The sequence below is a fragment of the Hypomesus transpacificus genome, chromosome 2, assembly GCF_021917145.1.
Source record: "Hypomesus transpacificus isolate Combined female chromosome 2, fHypTra1, whole genome shotgun sequence".
NCBI lineage: Eukaryota > Metazoa > Chordata > Actinopteri > Osmeriformes > Osmeridae > Hypomesus > Hypomesus transpacificus.
Genome location: NC_061061.1, coordinates 10272815 through 10292766, shown reverse-complemented (window position 1 = coordinate 10292766; position 19952 = coordinate 10272815). Strand labels below are relative to the sequence as shown.

The following is a 19952-nucleotide window of genomic DNA, read 5'->3' as shown; positions in this document are numbered from 1 at the left end:
ACATACATACATACATACATACATACATACATACATACATACATTTTTACATTATTTTTACATTTACATTTATGCATTTAGCAGACGCTTTTATCCAAAGCGACTTCCAAGAGAGAGCTTTACAAAAGAGCATAGGTCACTGATCATAACAACGAGGTAGTCCCAAACATTGCAAGCAGCCAAAACATGAAGCATACATTGTGGAAAACTAAACAAGTGCCAAAAGGGGAAGACCCATAAGAGCATGCAGTTATACAAGTTACAAATTAAAACAACATGAACCACAAAAAGTGCAAATTAAAACAACATGAACCACAAAAAGTGCAGGACTGTACCTGTGGAAGAACAATCAATAGTAAAATATTTCACAGCGAGTACAAGACTTAACTTTGTTATAACTAACCTACAAGAGCAACAAGTCACTCAATAAGAGTCATTGTGATCCTGGAGGAAACTAGCAACAGGTCTAGCCAAGCATTCCTAAATGCCGTTGTACTCCCGGAACAAGTGTGTCTTGAGCCTTTTCTTGAAGGTGGGGAGACAGTCGGTGTCCCTGATGGAGGTGGGGAGCTGGTTCCACCATTGGGGGGCCAGGCAGGAGAAGAGCTTGTGTTGGGACCTGGCAGTCTTGAGCGGTGGGACCACCAGGCGGTTATACATACATCAATATGACAATTGAGTCCTCAGGTACACGACTGGCCCACCCAGAGCATGAGATGTCCTCCACAAGATGCCTGAATGAGAGACAGGCGAGGAGGAGGGGGGAAACAGATGGGTAATGAAGATATACAAACAAGTAAAACACCTTCAGTTAGTTCCGGCATCTGTTGTACTATAACTTCTATCTATGACATGAAAGTGAATGTGGCTCAATGGAGACACTGAGTTGGTCAATTCATCCCAAACATCTGTATTAATTCAACCATAAAATACCTGAACGGCATACTCACTTGGGCAAATGGTAAGTGTGAACAAAGTTTTTGGATAACAAATAATAACTTTCCAGACTACAGTTGTCCACATTTTCTTAGGTGACGAGCAGGAGATCCATTTTTATCTCTAAGCATGATGGCATTCAGTCTATTTACATGTTAATCACTATACTATTCATAGTTGTACAGATTGTAACATCAAGTTTAAACTTTCATTCTCTCTGCAATGAAAAAGGTAAAACAGGCAGATTGTTACATTGAATGCAAGTAAACAGGAACTCTTTTTGTCTTGTCATTGGCAATTGCACCCCAATGTGTTGCGTTCACTATCCAAACCAACGTGCATCACGCTGGTTGACAGGAAAGACAAGGCACTTTGGTGATTGGATGCAAAGTTAAGATGCTAACTTCAATGGCCACTAAGTTTCAAGTGCCCATTTATTGTGTATGGAAATTAACATCATGAATAGTAGGTGGATGTTGGTCACGGCGATTGAATGCGTAAAGGTTAACAAAGTGGAACAAGTCATGAAGGGAGCATAAGAGACCTCCAAAAAGAACAGATCCTAAAAGGAAACAGGTGAAAAATACAATTAATTGATCAAAAGAAAGATACAGCTCACACACACAGAAACCACCCCATAGAGTTCAGAGTTCTCTGGGTGGAGGCAGGGGTGCTGGGTTATGTTATGATGCCTGCATGGCTGCTTGATTGAAGTGAAGTCACCTGGCAGATGCAGCTTGTTATTTATGTTATCAATGTTTAAAAGGAGGTGGCCAGGGACACATCAATAAAAAAACTGGAGACTCATCACAAGGCCTTTCAGAGACACACACACGCACACATTGGTCACAAACTACTCTCTCTCACCTACTCATGGACTCATAAATCATCCTCTCTTTGCAAGAAATACAGGTACACATACCTTACCATATAAGTACACAATATGCACATCATTGTGAAGCATTGTCTCTCAGAACAATTCCCTTCATACACAAGAACAACCAATCAGACCACATATTGACACTTACTTATCAACATATGACTAGCAATCAAAAGTAAGTTACACAATGAGGTGTGAGAACCATCAAGTAGAAACCCACAAACTACAGTCAGCTAAATAGTTCAAGCTAAAATGTTCTCAAAACAAGAAGCAACAATGCAAAAGCTTAAATGACAGCCTATTCAAGCTAACAAGCACAGTTATACGGTTTTCTGGATGTACAGTTCTGATCATCTGGTGGAAATGTTTGAGCAAGTTGTTATACAGGCTGAAGAAAATGCTGCTGTGTGTGTGTGTGACATCTTTGCGCTCAGAAAGAGAAACCACTGCACCCAAATGTGGTAAGCAAAAGTGGAACACCCGGTCGCCGGTCTCCCTGCATGCGCAACCCGCCCTCTCCAGAGGATTGAGAACGCGGCAGCCAGTCTGGTCTTCAACCTACCCAGACACCATCCAGACACCAGAGACCATCAGACACTGAATGTCTCCCCACTGTCAAAAAAAGGATCGAGACACCCTTGTCAGAGTACAACGGTACTAGGAATGATTGGCCGGACCTGATGTTTCCTCCAGGATCACAATGACTCTTACTGAGAGACTTGTTGCTCTTGTTGGTTAGTTGAAACTGACTTAAAATGATTCTACTTGCTGTGAAATGTATTATTGTTGCTTGCTTTTTCTACAGGTACACCTTAGCACTTTTGAGGTTCATGTTATTTAGTTTTAACTTGTAACTACTTATGGTTCTTCCCTTTGGGAGTCATTTGGTTTTCACAATGTATGTTTCATGTTTTGGCTACCTGCAATGTTTGGGGCTATCTCGTTGTTATGATCAGTGACCTATGCACTTTTGTAAAGCTCTGTCTTGGAAGTCGCATTGGATAAAAGTGTCTCCTAAATGCATAAATGTAGTGTAAATGTATCACCTAAGAAAGGTTCTTGTTTGTCTTAAGTTCATGCCTTGCTTAAATATGCTGATTGTTTGATCGTTGAATGTTTGAAGAGCAGGTATCAAAAACACAAACAAACAAACAAAGCAAGAAACTTTCCACAAGCTTTAGACTGACTAGCTGACATTCAAAGGTGACAGACTTCAGCCTCCACATACTCCATGCTGCAAGTAATAAACGTCCTTGACTTCTTCGATTCTGTGCACTACCTGATAAAAAAAATGTACTTAACAGAGACTTTTAAGCACATGTATGAGCAGGCCTATTGTTGACAGGAAAAACCAAAGATTTCAATTATCAAACATAATTTCTCCGTGCACCCAACCAACTAGTCCCAGCCTTTGATGATTGGAGGCATGTTTAAACCAGTGTACTTTCACATCTCCACCTTGTGGTTTTATTTACAATTAAAGTAGTCCGGAGAAGTGTTAAATTAGTTAAATATAAAAAAAAAGTGTTAAATATTTAACAGTCTTGTCCCAGCCCTTTATACCCTGCACTGCCCCCATCACCCTCCAGACCTGCACTACCCCCAGCACCCTCCAGCCCTGCACTTGCCCCAGCACCCTCCAGCCCTGCACTGCCCTTCGCAACCTTCAGCCCTGCACTGCCCCCAGCACCCTCCAGCCCTGCACTGGCCCCAGCCCCCTCCAGCCCTGCACTCCCCCCAGCCCCCTCCAGCCCTGCACTCCCCCCAGCCCCCTCCAGCCCTGCACTGGCCCCAGCCCCCTCCAGCCCTGCACTGGCCCCAGCCCCCTCCAGCCCTGCACTCCCCCCAGCACCCTTCAGCCCTGCACTGCCCCCAGCACCCTCCAGCCCTGCACTGGCCCCAGCCCCCTCCAGCCCTGCACTCCCCCCAGCCCCCTCCAGCCCTGCACTGCCCCCAGCACCCTCCAGCCCTGCACTGCCCCCAGCACCCTCCAGCCCTGCACTGGCCGCAGCCCCCTCCAGCCCTGCACTGGCCCAGCACCCTCCAGCCCTGCATTGGCCCCAGGCTCCTAGCCCCTTGCCTTGCATCTAGTGCGGGTTCCCATCCCCTATCCTCTTCTCTGAGTGAGAGGCATTTTAAACTGTACTTTGATTCAGAGCCACGATTGAAAATACAACCCCTCCTGAGCCACATTGGATCCAGCATGTCATTAACATGATGCAACAAAGAACACTTCCCCTTAGAAAATCTGTATGTTATCCTTTTATTCTAATTATTTGATATTTCCAATGGATAGTGAATAAAAATGACATGTAGGTGTAAGGGACTATGGAGACTAGTGTCAGTTTTTGTTGTAGTGTATTTTAAACATTATATGACATCTAAGGATTCAAAATCACGTTTACGGTGTTAAGAATGGATTGTGAGGTAAGGTTGCACAGGTAAACAAATGTACATTTAGCTATTTAGCAGACGCTCTTATCCAGAGTGACTTACAGTAAGTACAGGGACTTTCCCCCCGAGGCAAGTAGGGTGAAGTGGCTTGCCCAAGGACTCAACGTAATTTGGCACGACCAGGAATCGTACTGGCAACCCTCTGATTAGTAGCCCAATTCCCTAACCACTCAGCCACCTGACTCCTGAGTTGTTAAACATGTAACTTGATCAAGGATATACTGCTCTCTAGTGGCAATTTGGAAAATCAAAAATAATTGTGTACCAAGATCCCACTCTTTGAAGCCTGGTTCTGCCCTCCTACGTACTTCCGCTCAATTTGGATTTTCCTTCTGTACTAGGTCTGGGAATTTGACTTTGAAGTCGGTTTTCAGAAAGAAAAAAAAATTGTAGGTCCAATCTGCGAACAGAGGGAGTGGCTGAGAATGATGACGTTAATGTCGTGCACTAGTTTGAGTAGTTCAGTAATGGCGGCGGAGAAAGATGCGAGCGAAGCTATTCTGCGGCTGTGGCAACACTGCCGAATATCCATAGGTTAAAGCCGGAGCAAGAACATTCCCTTGCTGAGTTTTGTTGGTGGCCATGATGTTGTGGCCCTCCTCCCCACGGGGTTCGGGAAAAGTTTGATTTTCCAGCTACGGCAGCTAGCTCCGTTACAGTAGTGGTGAAGGAGTTGGCTAAGGCGAACGCTTGCGATTGGTTATGGCAAATCAGAGTGGCTCTGGGCAGATCCAATAGTTTTAAACTTCAACAGAGGACCCGCCTTCAAGGAAGTTAACGTTTGTCAATGGAGCGATCCCAGACCCTCTGTACAAATGAAATGTACGAGGGTCTGGTTACGACCAGGCTACACTCTTTGTGCCAAAACGGAAATCTTCTAATGTATGTGAATATAACAACAAGTTTCTTGACTTCTGTAATTTTTATTGGACTCTATATACAATATACTAGAAATGCATACAGAACAGTGTATGTTTTGTGTGTGTGAATGAGTAAAGGTTCTGAAATTATGGCAAAACTTCCAAATTACAGCAAATGTACAGACACACGCACCAAAACGTGTGTTTTTTATGTGCTCCTAAAGCGTGACTCCGAGCACCCTTTGAACATATGTGTTGTGTGTATAAGGCACCTGGAATTTCTGCATGAAGAAAAGACTCAGCCAATAGAAAATAAGAGGAGTGGGGAAGTTGCCAATCACAAGCAAACAGGATTTCTCTGTGAGAAGGGGTGGAGCCAAGAAACGTGGCAATGTTTACTACAGCTCAACATGAATTTCAATGTGTGACTTTGCACCATATCTGAGTGGGTGTATGTATGTGTTTGTGTGCATGTGTGTGTGTGCGAGTGAGTGTTTTTGTATGTATGTGTATGTACGCACATGTATATTTAGTGAGGGAGTAAATAAATCAGTGAGTGTTTTAGTGTGTGTGTGGTGTATAGGTGTGTGTGTGTGTGAGTGAATGCGTGCATGAATGCGAGTCTGCACTCTGAGTGGGTGGGTGTATGTTTTTGTGTGCACGCGTAGAAGCTGTAGGTACATGTGCTTCTGTACAGGCAAAGAACCTGACACCCTGAGGGAAAGCGCAGTGAAAAGCTATCAAAACAGACAAGAGTGGTTGAGGAGGCAGGGCAAGAGAAGGAGAAGGGTGTGTTGTAGCTTTCCTTTTTATAAACACTGGTGTCATGGTATCTCTATCTGATTACAGCCAGCTAGACTAGCCTGTGTAGAAACTTAGGATCATATGACCAAAACAACCTTGCTCACCCATAGACTGGCCTGCCTCTGGAACTACACAGGCACGTGGACAAAACAGGGGAGAGAGTGGGGAGGGTCACATCACCCTATCCTTCTGGTGGGGAAGAGCGTGAGCAAAGTCCTTTACTGTCAAAGTTCACAATTAAGTCATGTTTTAAGGCTAAAGAGAAAAGAAAAGTCAGGAGTGTTAAGTTGTTGTTATAAACTGCATGAACCCAAAGCAGTAAAATACCAGTTGCTTCTGTAGAACTACTAAAAAGAAAACCTTTTTGCTAAATAAAAAAGTTTGAAAGGTCAAAAGAATGAATTCGATTTATACCACACAGCACAGCGTTTCACTGCACAGAGTACATTGTTATCTCAAAGTATGGGAAGGAAAATAATAATCCAATACATGTTGTGGTATATGTGGTGTATGAAACGTTAGCTGCTAAGACTGTACATCATGTACCGTATGAGAGTATTTATATTTTTATGATACAGTAGAAAGGAGACAGATAAACATTTATGACATTGTTGATCTGCTTTGTTTAAAAGGTGATAAACAGAAAATCAGACTGTGTGTGAGTATGTGTGCATGTCTTTCAATGTGAAGTCTATCAGACTTCATTGTTTATACATAAACACTTGTGGGTGTACCACGAGAAGGCCATTGAGTTCTCTTTGCGCGCATGCACTGTCACTGATACATGTCGTATGACTGCATGCAGAATTTCAAGCACATACCAAGCATAGCACACGTGTCTGCTCCATGTGTTTCACTATGTCTGAGCTTGAGAGCATGAAGTGGATACACCTTCCCATGACTATGCATTTTCAGGGGCACACTGTACTTAGTTGTACTGTTACAGTATATAACAATATTCAATATATGTGGGTTTGGGTTTTCATTCATTTGAGTGTCAAACTTAAAATGTACTGGTTGATACAAAATACAAACAGGGGTCTTACACATAAGAACTTTTTGGGGTTGGTTGTTGTGCAGTTCTGAGGACATTTGAAGCCCTCTGTGACATTGCTTGTAAACAGGGCTATACAAATACAATATTATTTGATTCCTGACAACAGTAATGTCTTTTCTGATGATGTGTGTTTATAAATTCATTCAGCTATGTTTGTCAAAGCTTTTTATGAATCGTATTAGTCTTTCAGAACTGGTATGTTTGCTGTGTGCACTGTTAGAGGTTGTGTTTTACAAATGACATGTTTTTATTATCCACACTCTCCATATTCAAAACCCGCTGAACTAGCGCTGATACTAGAGGTTTTCCACAGCTGAGAAATTGCACAGTGCTATGATGAAACATCCATATTAGCCATGAACGTCGGCCCACATCTCTCCCCTCCTCCTTGCGCCATGCTATTGTAAGAAGAAATGTTCCTAAATGAAGCGAGGTCAGGGTAACACACTGCAACAGTCTCCATGCTACTCTCATCAAAGACTTTGATGAAAGATCACCCAGGAACTGCACACAAAGAAAGGAAAGGAGGGGAGATAGATGGAGAACGTTTAATAATGTATCTAGCAATCCTGACTTGTCCAAGTTATGACAGAGTCATCCTAAAATGTCCAATTAGTATGAAATATTCAGGTGTGTGTGTGTGTGTGTGCGGAGGAAGAGAGAGGGACAGAAATGAGTGTGTGGGGGAACAGAGTGTGTGTGTGTCTTGAGTTGCGATCATGAGGAATGATTTCAACATGCCTGAGATGCAGGGTGGTGACGGGAGGGATCATGGAATACAGAAGAGTGGAGGTGTAGCGCTGCATATATGTCTACGGTATAGACCCACCACTGAGGAGAGGGATTTACCATATACCCACCTGGGAAGAGGGATTTACCATATACCCACCTAAGAAGAGACGATTGATTGTACACCCACCTACAAATAATGACTGATAAATCTCAGTGTCTATCAATCTAATGGGAGTTAAGCCATAGCCGAGTGGAATGACATTCGTCCAATCAAGCGTCATGCTGTGAGCACTGATGGTTATTGGTAATACCGTGGCGGTATATTTGATCAATGGCTTCTGAGAATGTTTCAACACCGATGACACTGCTCTCTAGACATGTCTGCTGGATTACAACTTCCATGCACTCCAACTGTCATCCTCCATCCTGACAGTTAGCTAACATCCAGGTTGTGTATGTGATTTTGATCTTTCGTACAACTGTAGTAAATTGTTACTGTTACGTCAGTAGGTGGCACTAAAAGCACATGAAATACAAGTACTGTGTAGGAAGAAAAAGATCCTGCATTTGGAGAGCTGATTACGAGCTACATTAGAGCTACAGTATCATCAGCTTGTTACCTGCCTGGGTCCTTTGCTTTTCCTGGATATATATTGTCCAACACTTCGCTAATGAGCAAATCTGCTAATGCAACATAAGCAATGCAGCGTTGATGAAGGATAAGAGGGTTCAAATATAGTTCAGCTTTCTGAGCTGTTCCCCTGACTGCCCTTCTCCTGTCAGAGATGAATTGTCTTAAATTCTCAACTCGCTTGTTTTCTCACAACCCCAGTTTTTAACCCCAGATTGGTAGAAGGAACCAGCCAAATTACTCAATTATTCTATCTTCATGGTGGAGCTGGGGACCAAGATACTAAATGGGGTTTCTTTATTTTTTTATTTTCCCACAGCGATGTGACAGCACCCCGGTGTGGTTTGTGGTTGTAAGGTTTTGGCCATAGAGATCTCTGGAGGTGGATGTGGTTGGATACGTTACTTACAGTTCAGAGCAGTGAAATAGTTTGCTGTGATGATTAAATGCCATTGTGATAAAAAATGACCATGCTTGCCGCTTCTCTCTCTGCAACACGTTCAGAAGAAAGACAGGTACCTGCGCTGCAAGCAATTGCATTGCCATTGAAAACAAGACCACTCCAGAACTAGCTAGCTTGTCTCCTTCACTTTAACCGTAGCCTACAATAACATAGTGATTTAAAGATGCAGGAAGTTTATTCTTTGAAAATATTATCTGCCACATGAATGTACAATTGAAGTAAAATGGTCTTAGAAAAAATTAAAAAAGACACACTTTATATGAGTCTGTGCGCTCTAGTGCTGTTCCCAGGAAGGGACCCTTTTACAATGGATGTAAACATGAATAATTATGTTAAACTCTGGTGCAGCCAATGTAAAATATAGGAGTAGAGTGGAGTATATTGTTTTGTGCAGTGCTTTCTGTGCAATTCCTGAACTTTTTTTGCCTCATTATCATTTGGGTCCATGAATGTCAAACTCACACTGACTCCATAAATTCCGTAACCCTGATAACTTGTAGCAAGAAAGGTCCTAATCTACGTTGGTATCACTTATGCCACCTGCTCACAAGGTGAGTAATGGACCACTGAAGGTTTCGTCCAACTACCAGTCTCTAACCCAAATGTAGTTTAGGCTGATTTCAACGATCAGTCCACACACACAAGTGCGCACACCCTTCTGGGTGTTTTGGAAGGATTGTGTGTGTGTGGATGAGACTGCTGGAGTGAATAAACAGCTTTATTCATCCTGACTTGAATGTGTTATTTAGAGCATTAGGGTCATGTTACTTGCTTTCAACAAACCACTTAGTGTATTTACAGGTGGCTTAGTTTACATAGTTTTGTGTTTTCTTCAATGTTCAGGATGAGGCTCTACAAATAGAACTGAGACAGAGGACAGACATGGGGAGCGGTCAAGGAAGGTTGGGCCCAAAACAGATCTCAGACATCCATCCATATTATCTATTACTGATGGACACTGAATGTAATGCTCATCCCTAGTGTGTACTGTACCGTGTTTGCCACAGAGTCACTGTTTTATGTCTTATGGCATGCTGTCTCTTCACTGGGCCTGCTTTCAGGAAGTGCCCGTTGGCTTGGGGATGTTTTTTTTTTAATATAACGTTCAAATAAATATGTATTAAAGTTTGTTTTTTTGTGTTAAACATACGCATTCAATTGCCATGTTTATTTATAGTGCATGGTTCTATTTCATGTCTATTTAAAAGTATTGATGCGTTTTGTTGTAATCTCACCGTAACTCTGAAAAGTCATGCAGATGCTGCCTTTAAGAATCTCATCATAGTTTTTTTAGATCGTTCATCTTTTCGGTTATCGGCCGATGTATCATTTATGGAATTAACTAGTTGATATCAATCCCATGCGTCTGCTCAGAGTTGGAGGACCAAACTTTTTCCCATTCCTGGTGTCATGATACATTGTCTCATATGTGCTTCTTCAACAGTGTATTTCAGCCCACTATGATGGGCTGAAATACATCAGAGCTGAGTGTGCGTTGTATGCGGTCCTACATTATTCTTCTTTCTCTTTTGTCAGTTCAGTAATTGAGGAGTTGCAGACCTTTTTTGGAAAAGCCTCTAATCCTTTAGGAACCAGGATGTGGTTCTCTCTCTCACCAAGTCACACTGTAGCATGTAGTTACTTCATTTCCAACCCGTCAGCAACTTCTCATTAGAACTGACACCTGCCCTCCATGGTTGATAGCACAGAATACATACCAAAATAATGATGCAATAGATGATCTAATGAATGTGATTAAAATAAGCATATTAGAAATCTCAGATTTCATCCACAATGTATGACTATGTCCTAAATAGTCTGGATGTTTAGGGTGCAACCTTAACCGCTCATCCACCACTCACTTATAATCCATCAACCTTTGTTGAAACAAGCTATTTTTATTTTGTTTAAAAAAAAAACGCTTTAATCAAGCATTTATGCTTCAATACCACTATCTTGCCACAGTGGCAGTAATGTGACACGTAAAAACCACATGCACAATGCAACCCGTTGTTGTGTCTACGCGTTTTGCCAACACGCTAATGACAAGTGATGGTATGGTGGGTTGAAACCCAAATGTAGTTTAAGATGATTTCAACAATCAGTCTGTTGTCGCCCAATTGATGGATCAGACCGTTAGATTGAATAAACAACCGTATTCATCCTGACTTAAATGTGTTATTTAGAGGTGTTATTTATATTAGGGTCATGTGACGTGCTTTAAACAACCTATAGTTATTTTATTTACAAGTGGATTGGTTCACATTGTGTTTCTGTTTTCTTATATGTTCAGGATGAAGCTCTACAAATAGAACTGAGACAGAGGATAAACATGGGCAGTGGTCAAGGAAGGTTGGGCCTAATACAGCTATCAGATGTCCATCAATATTATTTATTATTATTGATGGACTGTATGGTCACTGAAAATTTTGTTGTTGTCCCTGTTGTGTATTGTACTGTCTCACAGTAACAGTTTTTGTTGTGTTGCTGTAATTTTTAAGATATTCAAGAATATTGTATAGCCTACATTCGGTGATCAATCAGACCCCCAACAAGTTCCAATTAACCCAAACTTTTACCATTTGTTTAAGCTTTGTGGCATTCAAACTTTGAACGGCCCACATTATGTTATGAGGGACTAATTTATGTTGGGGTCATGGACAGGATTATCTGCAGTGTTAGCAAATCCTGACATCGATCACCCATATGACGGTGGGTAAATGGGCAACCATGTTTGTCGTAGGTCTACACCCGCCAGTGTAAAACACACGTGGCTAACTATCCCCTAATATCCAAAAGTTTTTTCGCCATCTTTATCTAATGTCAAATTAATTAATCAATTTGAGTTGATTTATTCATATGATGCTCAAAACAAAACGAACGTCACAGGTTTTCAGATTGAAATGTGAGCCAATCCAAATACATTGCGTCTCTGACCTAAATCTATGAGCTTTAGGTTTAGAATGGGCGTGGAATAGTTCACATAATTAACTAGAAAACCAGTCTCCTTCTGGGTTTACTCCCCGGGCATATATATTTCAGCCACCACGGCTACATTTTCACTGGTTGGTTCCTATCTACAAGAAGAGGATGAAGTTTCTAGTGGCTGTCACAGTTTTTGTGGGATCGGTGTTTATTTTGCTGTTTCCCAGCAGTTCAAACGCTGAAGAGAATGTTGAAGTAACGGCAAAGGTAAATAATTACCCATGGCATTATTGACTCCAGACGCTTCTGCAGCGCGTTAAGCCTGGTTTATATGGAAGGCCAAATGTGCAATAACATGTTATTTGACGTTCGCGTACAGATGACACATTTATCCTCCCTTAGGCCGTGTTCACACTTGACTTCTTTTTTCAGAAAAAAGCGGAGGCAGTTAGAACCAAAACTGTACTGTAGCCTACTGTAGCTAGTGGTACGTGCCAGTGGAGCGAGTAGTACAGTGGCTAGTGGTACGTGCCAGTGCCTCTACTGGCACCTAGTGGTACGTGCCAGTGGAGCTAGTGGTACGTGACAGCATAGACAGTAGCTAGTGGTACATGCCAGTCTCCGTTGGTACATGACAGTAGCTAGTGGTAGGCTACGTGACAGCGCCTCCACTGGTAGGGGAGAGCGGGGCGAAAGTACAATTTTTCAGAAAAACTTAATTTTAAAAGAGAATGTTTTAGACATAAATATATTTTTGCTTGGGTCTATAACTTATAAGTGTGGTCTATCAATACCAGATGGTATTTTGTACAAATGTCGAACAACTTCAGTATAATTTCATTTTGAACACAAGTTGCACATTGTTACTTTCGACCCCATCAGTTGGGACGAAAGTAACACAAGGGTGGGTCAAAAGTAACACAATACAAGCTAGATTTTTTGTGTTACTCTGGTTTTTATTACATATACCTGACTATGACCTTGTTAATATGTAACTGAAAACACATTTTGTCCATTAGTTTTGCAAAAAACTATGAATTTTACATTTCAGTTACATCAAATATTTATTATCATTTTTTACTGAATCAGACCTCTGTCTGTCTTTCTGACCCTCACTCTTGGCATATTCTGTTTATATAATATGACATAAACATGTTTTAATAAATGCTTTCCACAAACAGAAATTCACCACATACTATTGCATTAGCGGCGGGACAAAAGTAACAAGTGTTAGCTTTGTTACTTTCGTTCCGTGCAACTTTCGCCCCCGCTCTCCCCTACATGACAGTTACTGTTCTGTTGATAGTGGAACGCAAGTGTCTTGTGGCAGTTGCATTGGGTGTCTTGTAGCTTTTGTTTACTGTCATGTAGCCTACTCTTACAAAAAAGAAGTATACTTCAAGTTTATTTTGTAAGTATACTTAGTATAAAAGTATACTGTTATCATATTACTTAAAGTATACTAGCAGTGTACTTATTTATATACTTTTTTGTACTAAGTAAGCTGAATTGATACTGAAAAAGCGCTGCCTTCAGCGCCTTTTGAGCGGCTTTTGCCTTTTCAGAAAATCGCTGGGTGACGTCAAGCGCCTTTCTGACGAGAATTCTGTAACCTGAAAGGGAATCATACATACTAGCGATACATTATAATCCGTTATTTTCCGTTGGTTTTACTTATTGAAAGCTAGCTAATGTGGCGAATAAAATGCAATTACTTGCTTTAGCTTTGGCGTTTGAGGAGCCATAGCCTGGTAACTAAGGTAGAAGAATACTAGGGAAGGTACACTTGTACCTACTCTCCTCGTCCTGATTGGTCAGCTGTCAGACAAGCGCTTAACTTCACCCAGCGCTTTTCTGAAAAGTTTCTGAAAAGCTTTTCTGAACATTTAAACAATTATGAACCCAACACAAAACTATTATCTCGTAATACTGTACTACTAGTTCCAGAAGTGGGAAGAGTGTGATCAAACCTGTGTTGATCGAAAATCCAGGACTATGTGTCACACACTAGGACTACTTATGTGTGGCATAATTGCATAGCATGCCAATTGAACTATATATTTCCTGAACACAATGTGTTGCAACTTTAGCTTAAATGTAAAGTAATTGTGGTCAATGCTACAACAGATAATTCAGATAATTGGTATACCGGAAAATAATGAACTCGGTAGCCACCTAGCTACTATGGTCACCTTGACTAGCATTGCAGAAAGCTCATAATTTATTTTTATTTTTTCTGATACGGCCTGCTCGACACTTGGCTACCATATATTGAACATTTCTTTGTCGTATGATGGAGTTAGAGCAATAAATACGAGTGATGTTCGGGTCATCTGAACTGATGCAAAAAATTATAAAGCTGACTTGATTTTTTAATATATATTTTAAGAAGATGGGTTTGCTTCCTATTTAACATTTCCGCCAAGATGAGAAGCATAGTGACTGTCGCCCTTTTTAAATTCAAATTTAATTTGGTATTTGAATGTTATCTGCCCAGACAACAGTAATAAACTTCTACTCCGCAGGTTTATTTTGACATCCAAATTGGAAATGAAAATGTTGGACGAATTGTTATCGGTTTGTTTGGGAACATTGTTCCCAAAACGACTCAGAACTTCATTGCCTTGTCGACCGGAGAGGTAGGTGTTTAATCTGACTGGTTCAGTTAACTGAAATATTACCGTGGGTGTAATAATGGTTATGCACCAGTTTTGTAAAAGGAATAGATTTTTATATTTTCTTTACCATCTGATTGACCATTCAGTATAATGTATCACCAATGCAGCATCTCTTCTAGTGTAATGATTTTGCCACAAAAACAAACGAAAAACCTGGTATAGTATATGTCCTTCTAACAAACAATCTGATTGACATAGTACTGACATTATGCCTGTTATCTAAACAGAGAGGATTTGGCTACAAGGGCAGCAAGTTCCACAGAGTCATTAAGAACTTCATGCTTCAGGGAGGAGATTTCACCCGTGGAGATGGCACTGGAGGTAATCACAGCACCGATACAGTATCTTTAAATCGGCATGACAGGGGTGGCCATATGTTCATATGTCAATGAATAACACGTTTTTTTGTGACAAAGTACCAAAACACTATGTATCAATTGTATGAAACGTTTACATTTGCTTTCTTTTATATTGTAGGCAGGAGTATCTACGGAGGGCGGTTCCCTGATGAGAACTTCAGGCTGAGGCATTATGGCCCTGGCTGGCTTAGTATGGCTAATTCTGGTCCAGATACCCAAGGCTCTCAGTTCTTCATCACCACCGTTCCGACACCGTGGCTGGATGGGAAACACGTGGTCTTTGGCAAGGTTCTGGAGGGCATGGTGAGTGTTTTACTTCTGAATTATCTACACACCTACTACAGAGGAATGCTTCTAACATCCTTCAATTAACAAGTGGATTTCTTTAAAATTAGATGTTCATTATCCATTTTATTTTTTAAACAACTATTCAAACAGAATGTAAAGATGATATAAAGTGTCCTTTAGTTGAATTATTGTCAATGCTAAATTGTTAACTAAGTATTTCTATAGGAAAATGATGGCTAAAGCATTTTGGGCAGTCATGCAAAAGCTTAGATGAAATCTGAAACTGCCCAGACAGACTGACTGTGCCTAATTCAAAAGCCAAATTCCAAAGAGCAGGATTACTGAGTTGACTACATTTGAGAATCACAAGTGTTGGTCTTTAAAGTCGTTTACTGCAACAACAAAAAAATCCAGTGTGGATCCTAACATGCCTCATCCACAGGACGTGGTCAAGAAGATCGAGAACACAAGTAAAGACAGCCGGGATAAGCCTCTTCAAGACGTCACCATCCGCAACTCAGGCACTATAGCAGTGGGAAGGCCATTTGTCATCGCCAAACAGTAGTAGTCCCAGTGAGGGTACTGGGAAAACAGGACTAAGGGGGGTTGGAAACAAATTGGACCTTGTTTATCTCTGTCTTTTTCTTTGTGAGCCCTCTGGTCCAGAAGGACAGCCTCCTGTTTGAAGGTGGCCCTCTGGCGTCATGGCAGTGCCAGAGCATACCACCAGATGGGGCACTGGGACCATTTGCATTAAAGCATTCCATAATGTCGCTCAGCTTTTGTGTGGTTATTTTGTAAGGGATCTTTATTAAAGGGTTCAGATTTGTGCTAGTGAGGTATGGATAGTAAAAAAAATATGCAACCCCTGCAGTTTTAAGTTCTCATTGAGGGGGGAAAAGTGTTCCATAGTTCTAGTTCTCAAAACAGTTCAGTACAACCCATTTAACCATTCATCCCAATGAGTATTTCATTAGAGAATGACCATGGCTCTGCATGTGCAAAGCACCTACATATTTTCATTTCTGGAAATTAGTTTGCAATAATAGGCTGTCCTTCTGTACAGTGCTTAAAGACGAGGAGCTTGGAAGGTAACTACAGGCAGCAAGGGTTTAATCTGGAGGGCTGGCTTTGGTGTTGGCTGTGAAGCTAACCGGACGTCTTTGTGGTACAAGTTGTGTTGGACCCCATCAGCATCTGCACCAATATCTGGGAGGTCTGTTAAAAGGGAAGAAATGCATGTTTTGGATTTAATTGGGTAAGCATTACAGGCTGCCATACCTCAGACAGAGACTTTCAGATAGGGATCCTTGTAGAATCCTAACTTGTGATGTTGAAGGAGAAATGTGTTGACATTTCATTCTGGTTCATTTTTTCCTCTATGGGTATGCACACCTAAATCTATGTTCTGGGAGAGATTAAGTGGGAGGATAGGAGTAGGGTGATTATTGAATGTATTTATTGTGTGTTTTAAGTGATTGTTTGGACAGGGGCTGAATAGCAGCGGTTGCATAGTTGGGAATAGTAGGTGGGAATGTTATTCAATTATTGGTGTATGGTAACACCTGTTAGTGGGATCATCCATTGGTGTCTAGCAGTTGAAAGGGGTATAAAATGTTCCAGTCTCAATCTCTCCAGGGCTGATCAGGTCTCACATTAACACATTAAAGTAAACATTTTGACTTCAAACAGATGTTCACCCACCGTCACAGAACTTTATTTCTTCACTGCAACCTGTGATACACGGGTGGAGGGGGTCTCAAGAGGAAACATGTGGGTTTGGAGCGCCCGGTGGCTCCCCCGGTACTGTACCTCCAAACGGCGGTACAGCACGTACAGTTGAAGCCCTAACGCAGCGGGTCAAGTTCAATTCTGGCTCCGGCCATTCCTGTGTGTCTTCCCCTATCATACATTTCCTGTCTACCTCTTACTACCTGTCTGGCCGTCGTACAGTAGACTACTAAAAGGCCTCGTCTTCAGACTCGAGTTTAAATGGCTGCTATATGTTTCGATAACCACCAGATGTCCCTGTGAGCTCGACTTTCCACATGCTTGAACTTCAGCACTTTGCCAGGCACAATCCGAAAGAAAGCACCAAGGCATAGTTCACCCATCCCTAGTAATACTTCCAACAACCTGTATAATAAACATACATAAAACGGTAAGTTGTTCATCATTTGGACATCAAAAGCCCTTCTGTCAAGGTGTTACATGAATGGTCAGATAATCCAATGACCTCATAAAGGTGTCTTCAGTCATCAGTGCCACTAGTTGTTATTTAGGTTTGTGGAGAACACTTACCCAGACTGCTAGCTTTCTCCCTTATGGTCCTCAGCTTGCGTTTGACTCCAGCTGACATTCCAGATACAGCATTTGCAGACATGACACCCACTAAACAGTGGACTCTGTCTCTTAACTCAGGACTGCTGTTGTAGTCTGGTTTTTCTTGTGTCAAGGGACAAGTGGGGTTGAACTGTATCATGTAAAAAGTAAAGAGATATGGAGGGTTAGAAATTGCATCTGCCATGGGCAGGATGCGAACATGGAGGCGCCAAGTGGAGCATTGGCTCCTCTTAAGACTTGCACTCCCCTGAAAATATTATTCGTAAAGTGTTGAAAAAATCTCTTTCTGTATCTTGATAATGCATCAAATTATCCTATCATTGATGTGAGATTCATGCATGTGGGTGATTCGTGAATTCACTTTAACTAGTGCAGTGCCCGTGATACAGCTGCGAGGCCGGATCTACCATATGGGCAATCTGGGCACGTGCCCAGGGGCCCTTGGGCATAGAGGGGCCTTCCGAGATCGGAGAAAGGTGTTTTTTGGGGGGGCTACGTAGAAACAGTCTACACAAGGCTTGCTTGGCCCTGGATCTTGATAATTATCCAATTAGAATAAAATAAAAGTTGTTTACAAAAATGAAGTATCATGATTGTGTGTTGTATGTGTCAGTTTGATGACTGGACAGGCAATGATTGGGAACAGGCCGCAATGCACTGTAGATAATGATAAAGATGGGTGGGCATCGAGCCGTTGCTTTTGTTCCCTTTGGAGGGGGCAGGGGGTGAATAGTGGTGAATACTGGGTACTCCATAAAACAACTTAATACAATTGGCATGTGTTGCTGTTATAGTTACATGTTGCAGAGTAGCCTACCTGATAACCTTCTCGGATATGTCCTCTAAGAATGCTGATGATGTCAGCAGGGTGCGCCCCCCTTGATTCATCAGGCTCCAAACCCATGACGTCATTGAATGCAAAAGGTAAGCGTCCTTTTCCATCTCTAATGTAATGTGTTTGATACTACAAGAATAAAAGACACTTCCCTCAAAACATTTCATTTAACATAAATTACTAAACAATAGATAATGTGTAAGGATGTATGTGTTTCCCGGGAATACTTGCGATCTTGGTGAAGCTTGTGCCTGTGTCAGCATCTGCCAGCGCAGCAGTCACCATACGACCAGAAATAGCACTTTTGATTGAGTTAACAAAGCTGGACTTTCCTGTGCCAATTGGTCCAATTAGCAGGATCCTGAGCTGGCCCATATCAGGATCATTCAAACTGAATTGCTTCAGTTCCTTAATCATGGTATCTCTCTTCCTGTCCAGAGAATTGCCAAAAAAAAAAATATATATATTTTTTTTTTTACTTCAGTAATACTTCAGTATTTTTAATTTACTTCAGTAATTTAAAGGGCTTTCTGAGCAATGTTACAATACTTTTTCAAGAGTTGCTACACACGCCACTATTTTCTATTTCACCAGTTTTTTTTCATCAGTCAGGACAGTAGGCTGCTTACGTCCAGTCAACCTCCCTCCAAGCTTTGTCATAAACCGTAGACATAAAAAGAAACTTGTTTATTTTACAATTAACTATGGATTTTGTGAAATTAATTCGGATCAGGGCATTTTAAGAAGCTTAAAATGGGGTGGACATGACCGACCTGGATCCTTTCATGGGTAGCCTACAACAAATTGGGAATTTAAAAAGTAACAAACCTGGTGATGGTGGTGCTGCTGGTCTTGATGATTCACCTCCCATGTTGACTAATTTGCAGGGGAGGTTAATACAACAACTTCAATGTACAACTTGTCTTCAACTAACTGACTTATTTAAAAGACGTTCATATCAAAAGCAACATATCCAAAGTCATTATTTATTAATGATAAAAAAAATTAACACTGCACTTTCTCATATGCATATTAAACACGTTTGTATTTATCTAACAAACTCACTCTTTGGTATTGCATTATATAAAACTGTCTACCCAATAAACCAGAATATTCTAAATGCTAGAACATATGATGTAACAGTAGTGGCAGTCTGTCTTATGTGCAATTCAGTTTACAGTATCTAGAAAAAGATAAGAGACTCCAATAAATGCAGAAGCAGAAAATTCTTACCCTCTTTATTGACATAAGAAGACTAAAGCCAGGGTGTGACTGGATGCGATATATAGGCTATGTAGGTGAAAAGTTACTTTCAGTTTCCAGTTGATTATACAACGGTTCAGTACTTTGTGTTGTCCACTGAGGGATTGGCGTTTGGCTCTATCCATGCAGGCAGATGCTGACGGTCATTTCCTTGAAATGAGCCTGTTTTCCAGAATACATTTCTCTTTCACTTTCTGACAAAACAAGGACAGTGCTGAGTTTGTGCAGTTATAACGGGACTGTGTTCCAACTTTGCCATCAAGGTTCTTTAATATTAGGTGTTTCAAAAGGCACATTTTACATTTGTTCAAATAAAAAAGTAAATTATATAGAACAGATATTCTGTTGTTCAATTGTTCTATACTGGAGTTACCCTGGGTTGACTGGCTCTGAGCTGTCAAACGGTTTCGGAACAGGTGGTAAAAATGTGTTCAGTAATCTCAG

At 41.2% G+C, this 19952-nt stretch overlaps 2 protein-coding genes across 5 annotated transcripts; one reads left to right on the top strand and one right to left on the bottom strand.

The window, feature by feature from the left end:
* The first annotated feature begins 11780 nt into the window (after positions 1-11780).
* LOC124473937 (peptidyl-prolyl cis-trans isomerase B-like) lies at positions 11781-15689 on the top strand. The gene is made up of 5 exons (XM_047029690.1): positions 11781-12009; positions 14268-14381; positions 14648-14741; positions 14898-15082; positions 15510-15689. Exons 1-5 carry the CDS (start codon positions 11908-11910, stop codon positions 15630-15632), a joined length of 618 nt encoding a protein of 205 aa, XP_046885646.1. The 5' UTR covers positions 11781-11907; the 3' UTR covers positions 15633-15689.
* A 416-nt stretch (positions 15690-16105) lies between these two features.
* On the bottom strand, positions 16106-19584 carry LOC124473945 (interferon-induced protein 44-like). Of its 4 annotated transcripts, XM_047029704.1 has the most exons (8): positions 19479-19584; positions 19074-19121; positions 18875-18908; positions 18477-18675; positions 18228-18374; positions 17369-17540; positions 16772-17203; positions 16198-16285 (listed from the first exon to the last, which is right to left on the bottom strand). In XM_047029704.1, exons 2-7 carry the CDS (start codon positions 19114-19116, stop codon positions 17184-17186), a joined length of 615 nt encoding a protein of 204 aa, XP_046885660.1. In that variant the 5' UTR covers positions 19117-19121; positions 19479-19584; the 3' UTR covers positions 16198-16285; positions 16772-17183. The 4 variants fall into 4 exon arrangements, with proteins under 4 accessions (XP_046885679.1, XP_046885660.1, XP_046885670.1 ...); XM_047029723.1 differs by lacking the exon at positions 18875-18908 and having other exon boundaries at positions 16106-16285; positions 19479-19532; XM_047029714.1 differs by lacking the exons at positions 18875-18908; positions 19074-19121; positions 19479-19584 and adding an exon at positions 18837-18861.
* Positions 19585-19952: the final 368 nt, after the last annotated feature.

Bases quoted from the DNA above. Each gene is read 5' to 3' on its own strand.
- LOC124473937 (XM_047029690.1), top strand. From the start codon at position 11,908: ATGAAGTTTCTAGTGGCTGTCACAGTTTTTGTGGGATCGGTGTTTATT. The intron at 12,010-14,267 runs GTAAATAATTAC...TCTACTCCGCAG, and splicing joins ATGTTGAAGTAACGGCAAAG to GTTTATTTTGACATCCAAAT. The intron at 14,382-14,647 runs GTAGGTGTTTAA...TTATCTAAACAG, and splicing joins TTGCCTTGTCGACCGGAGAG to AGAGGATTTGGCTACAAGGG.
- LOC124473945 (XM_047029704.1), bottom strand. From the start codon at position 19,116: ATGGGAGGTGAATCATCAAGACCAGCAGCACCACCATCACCAG. The intron at 18,676-18,874 runs GTAAGCAGCCTA...TTCTCTGGACAG, and splicing joins TGGAGGGAGGTTGACTGGAC to GAAGAGAGATACCATGATTA. The intron at 17,204-17,368 runs GTAAGTGTTCTC...TTTATTATACAG, and splicing joins GGAGAAAGCTAGCAGTCTGG to GTTGTTGGAAGTATTACTAG.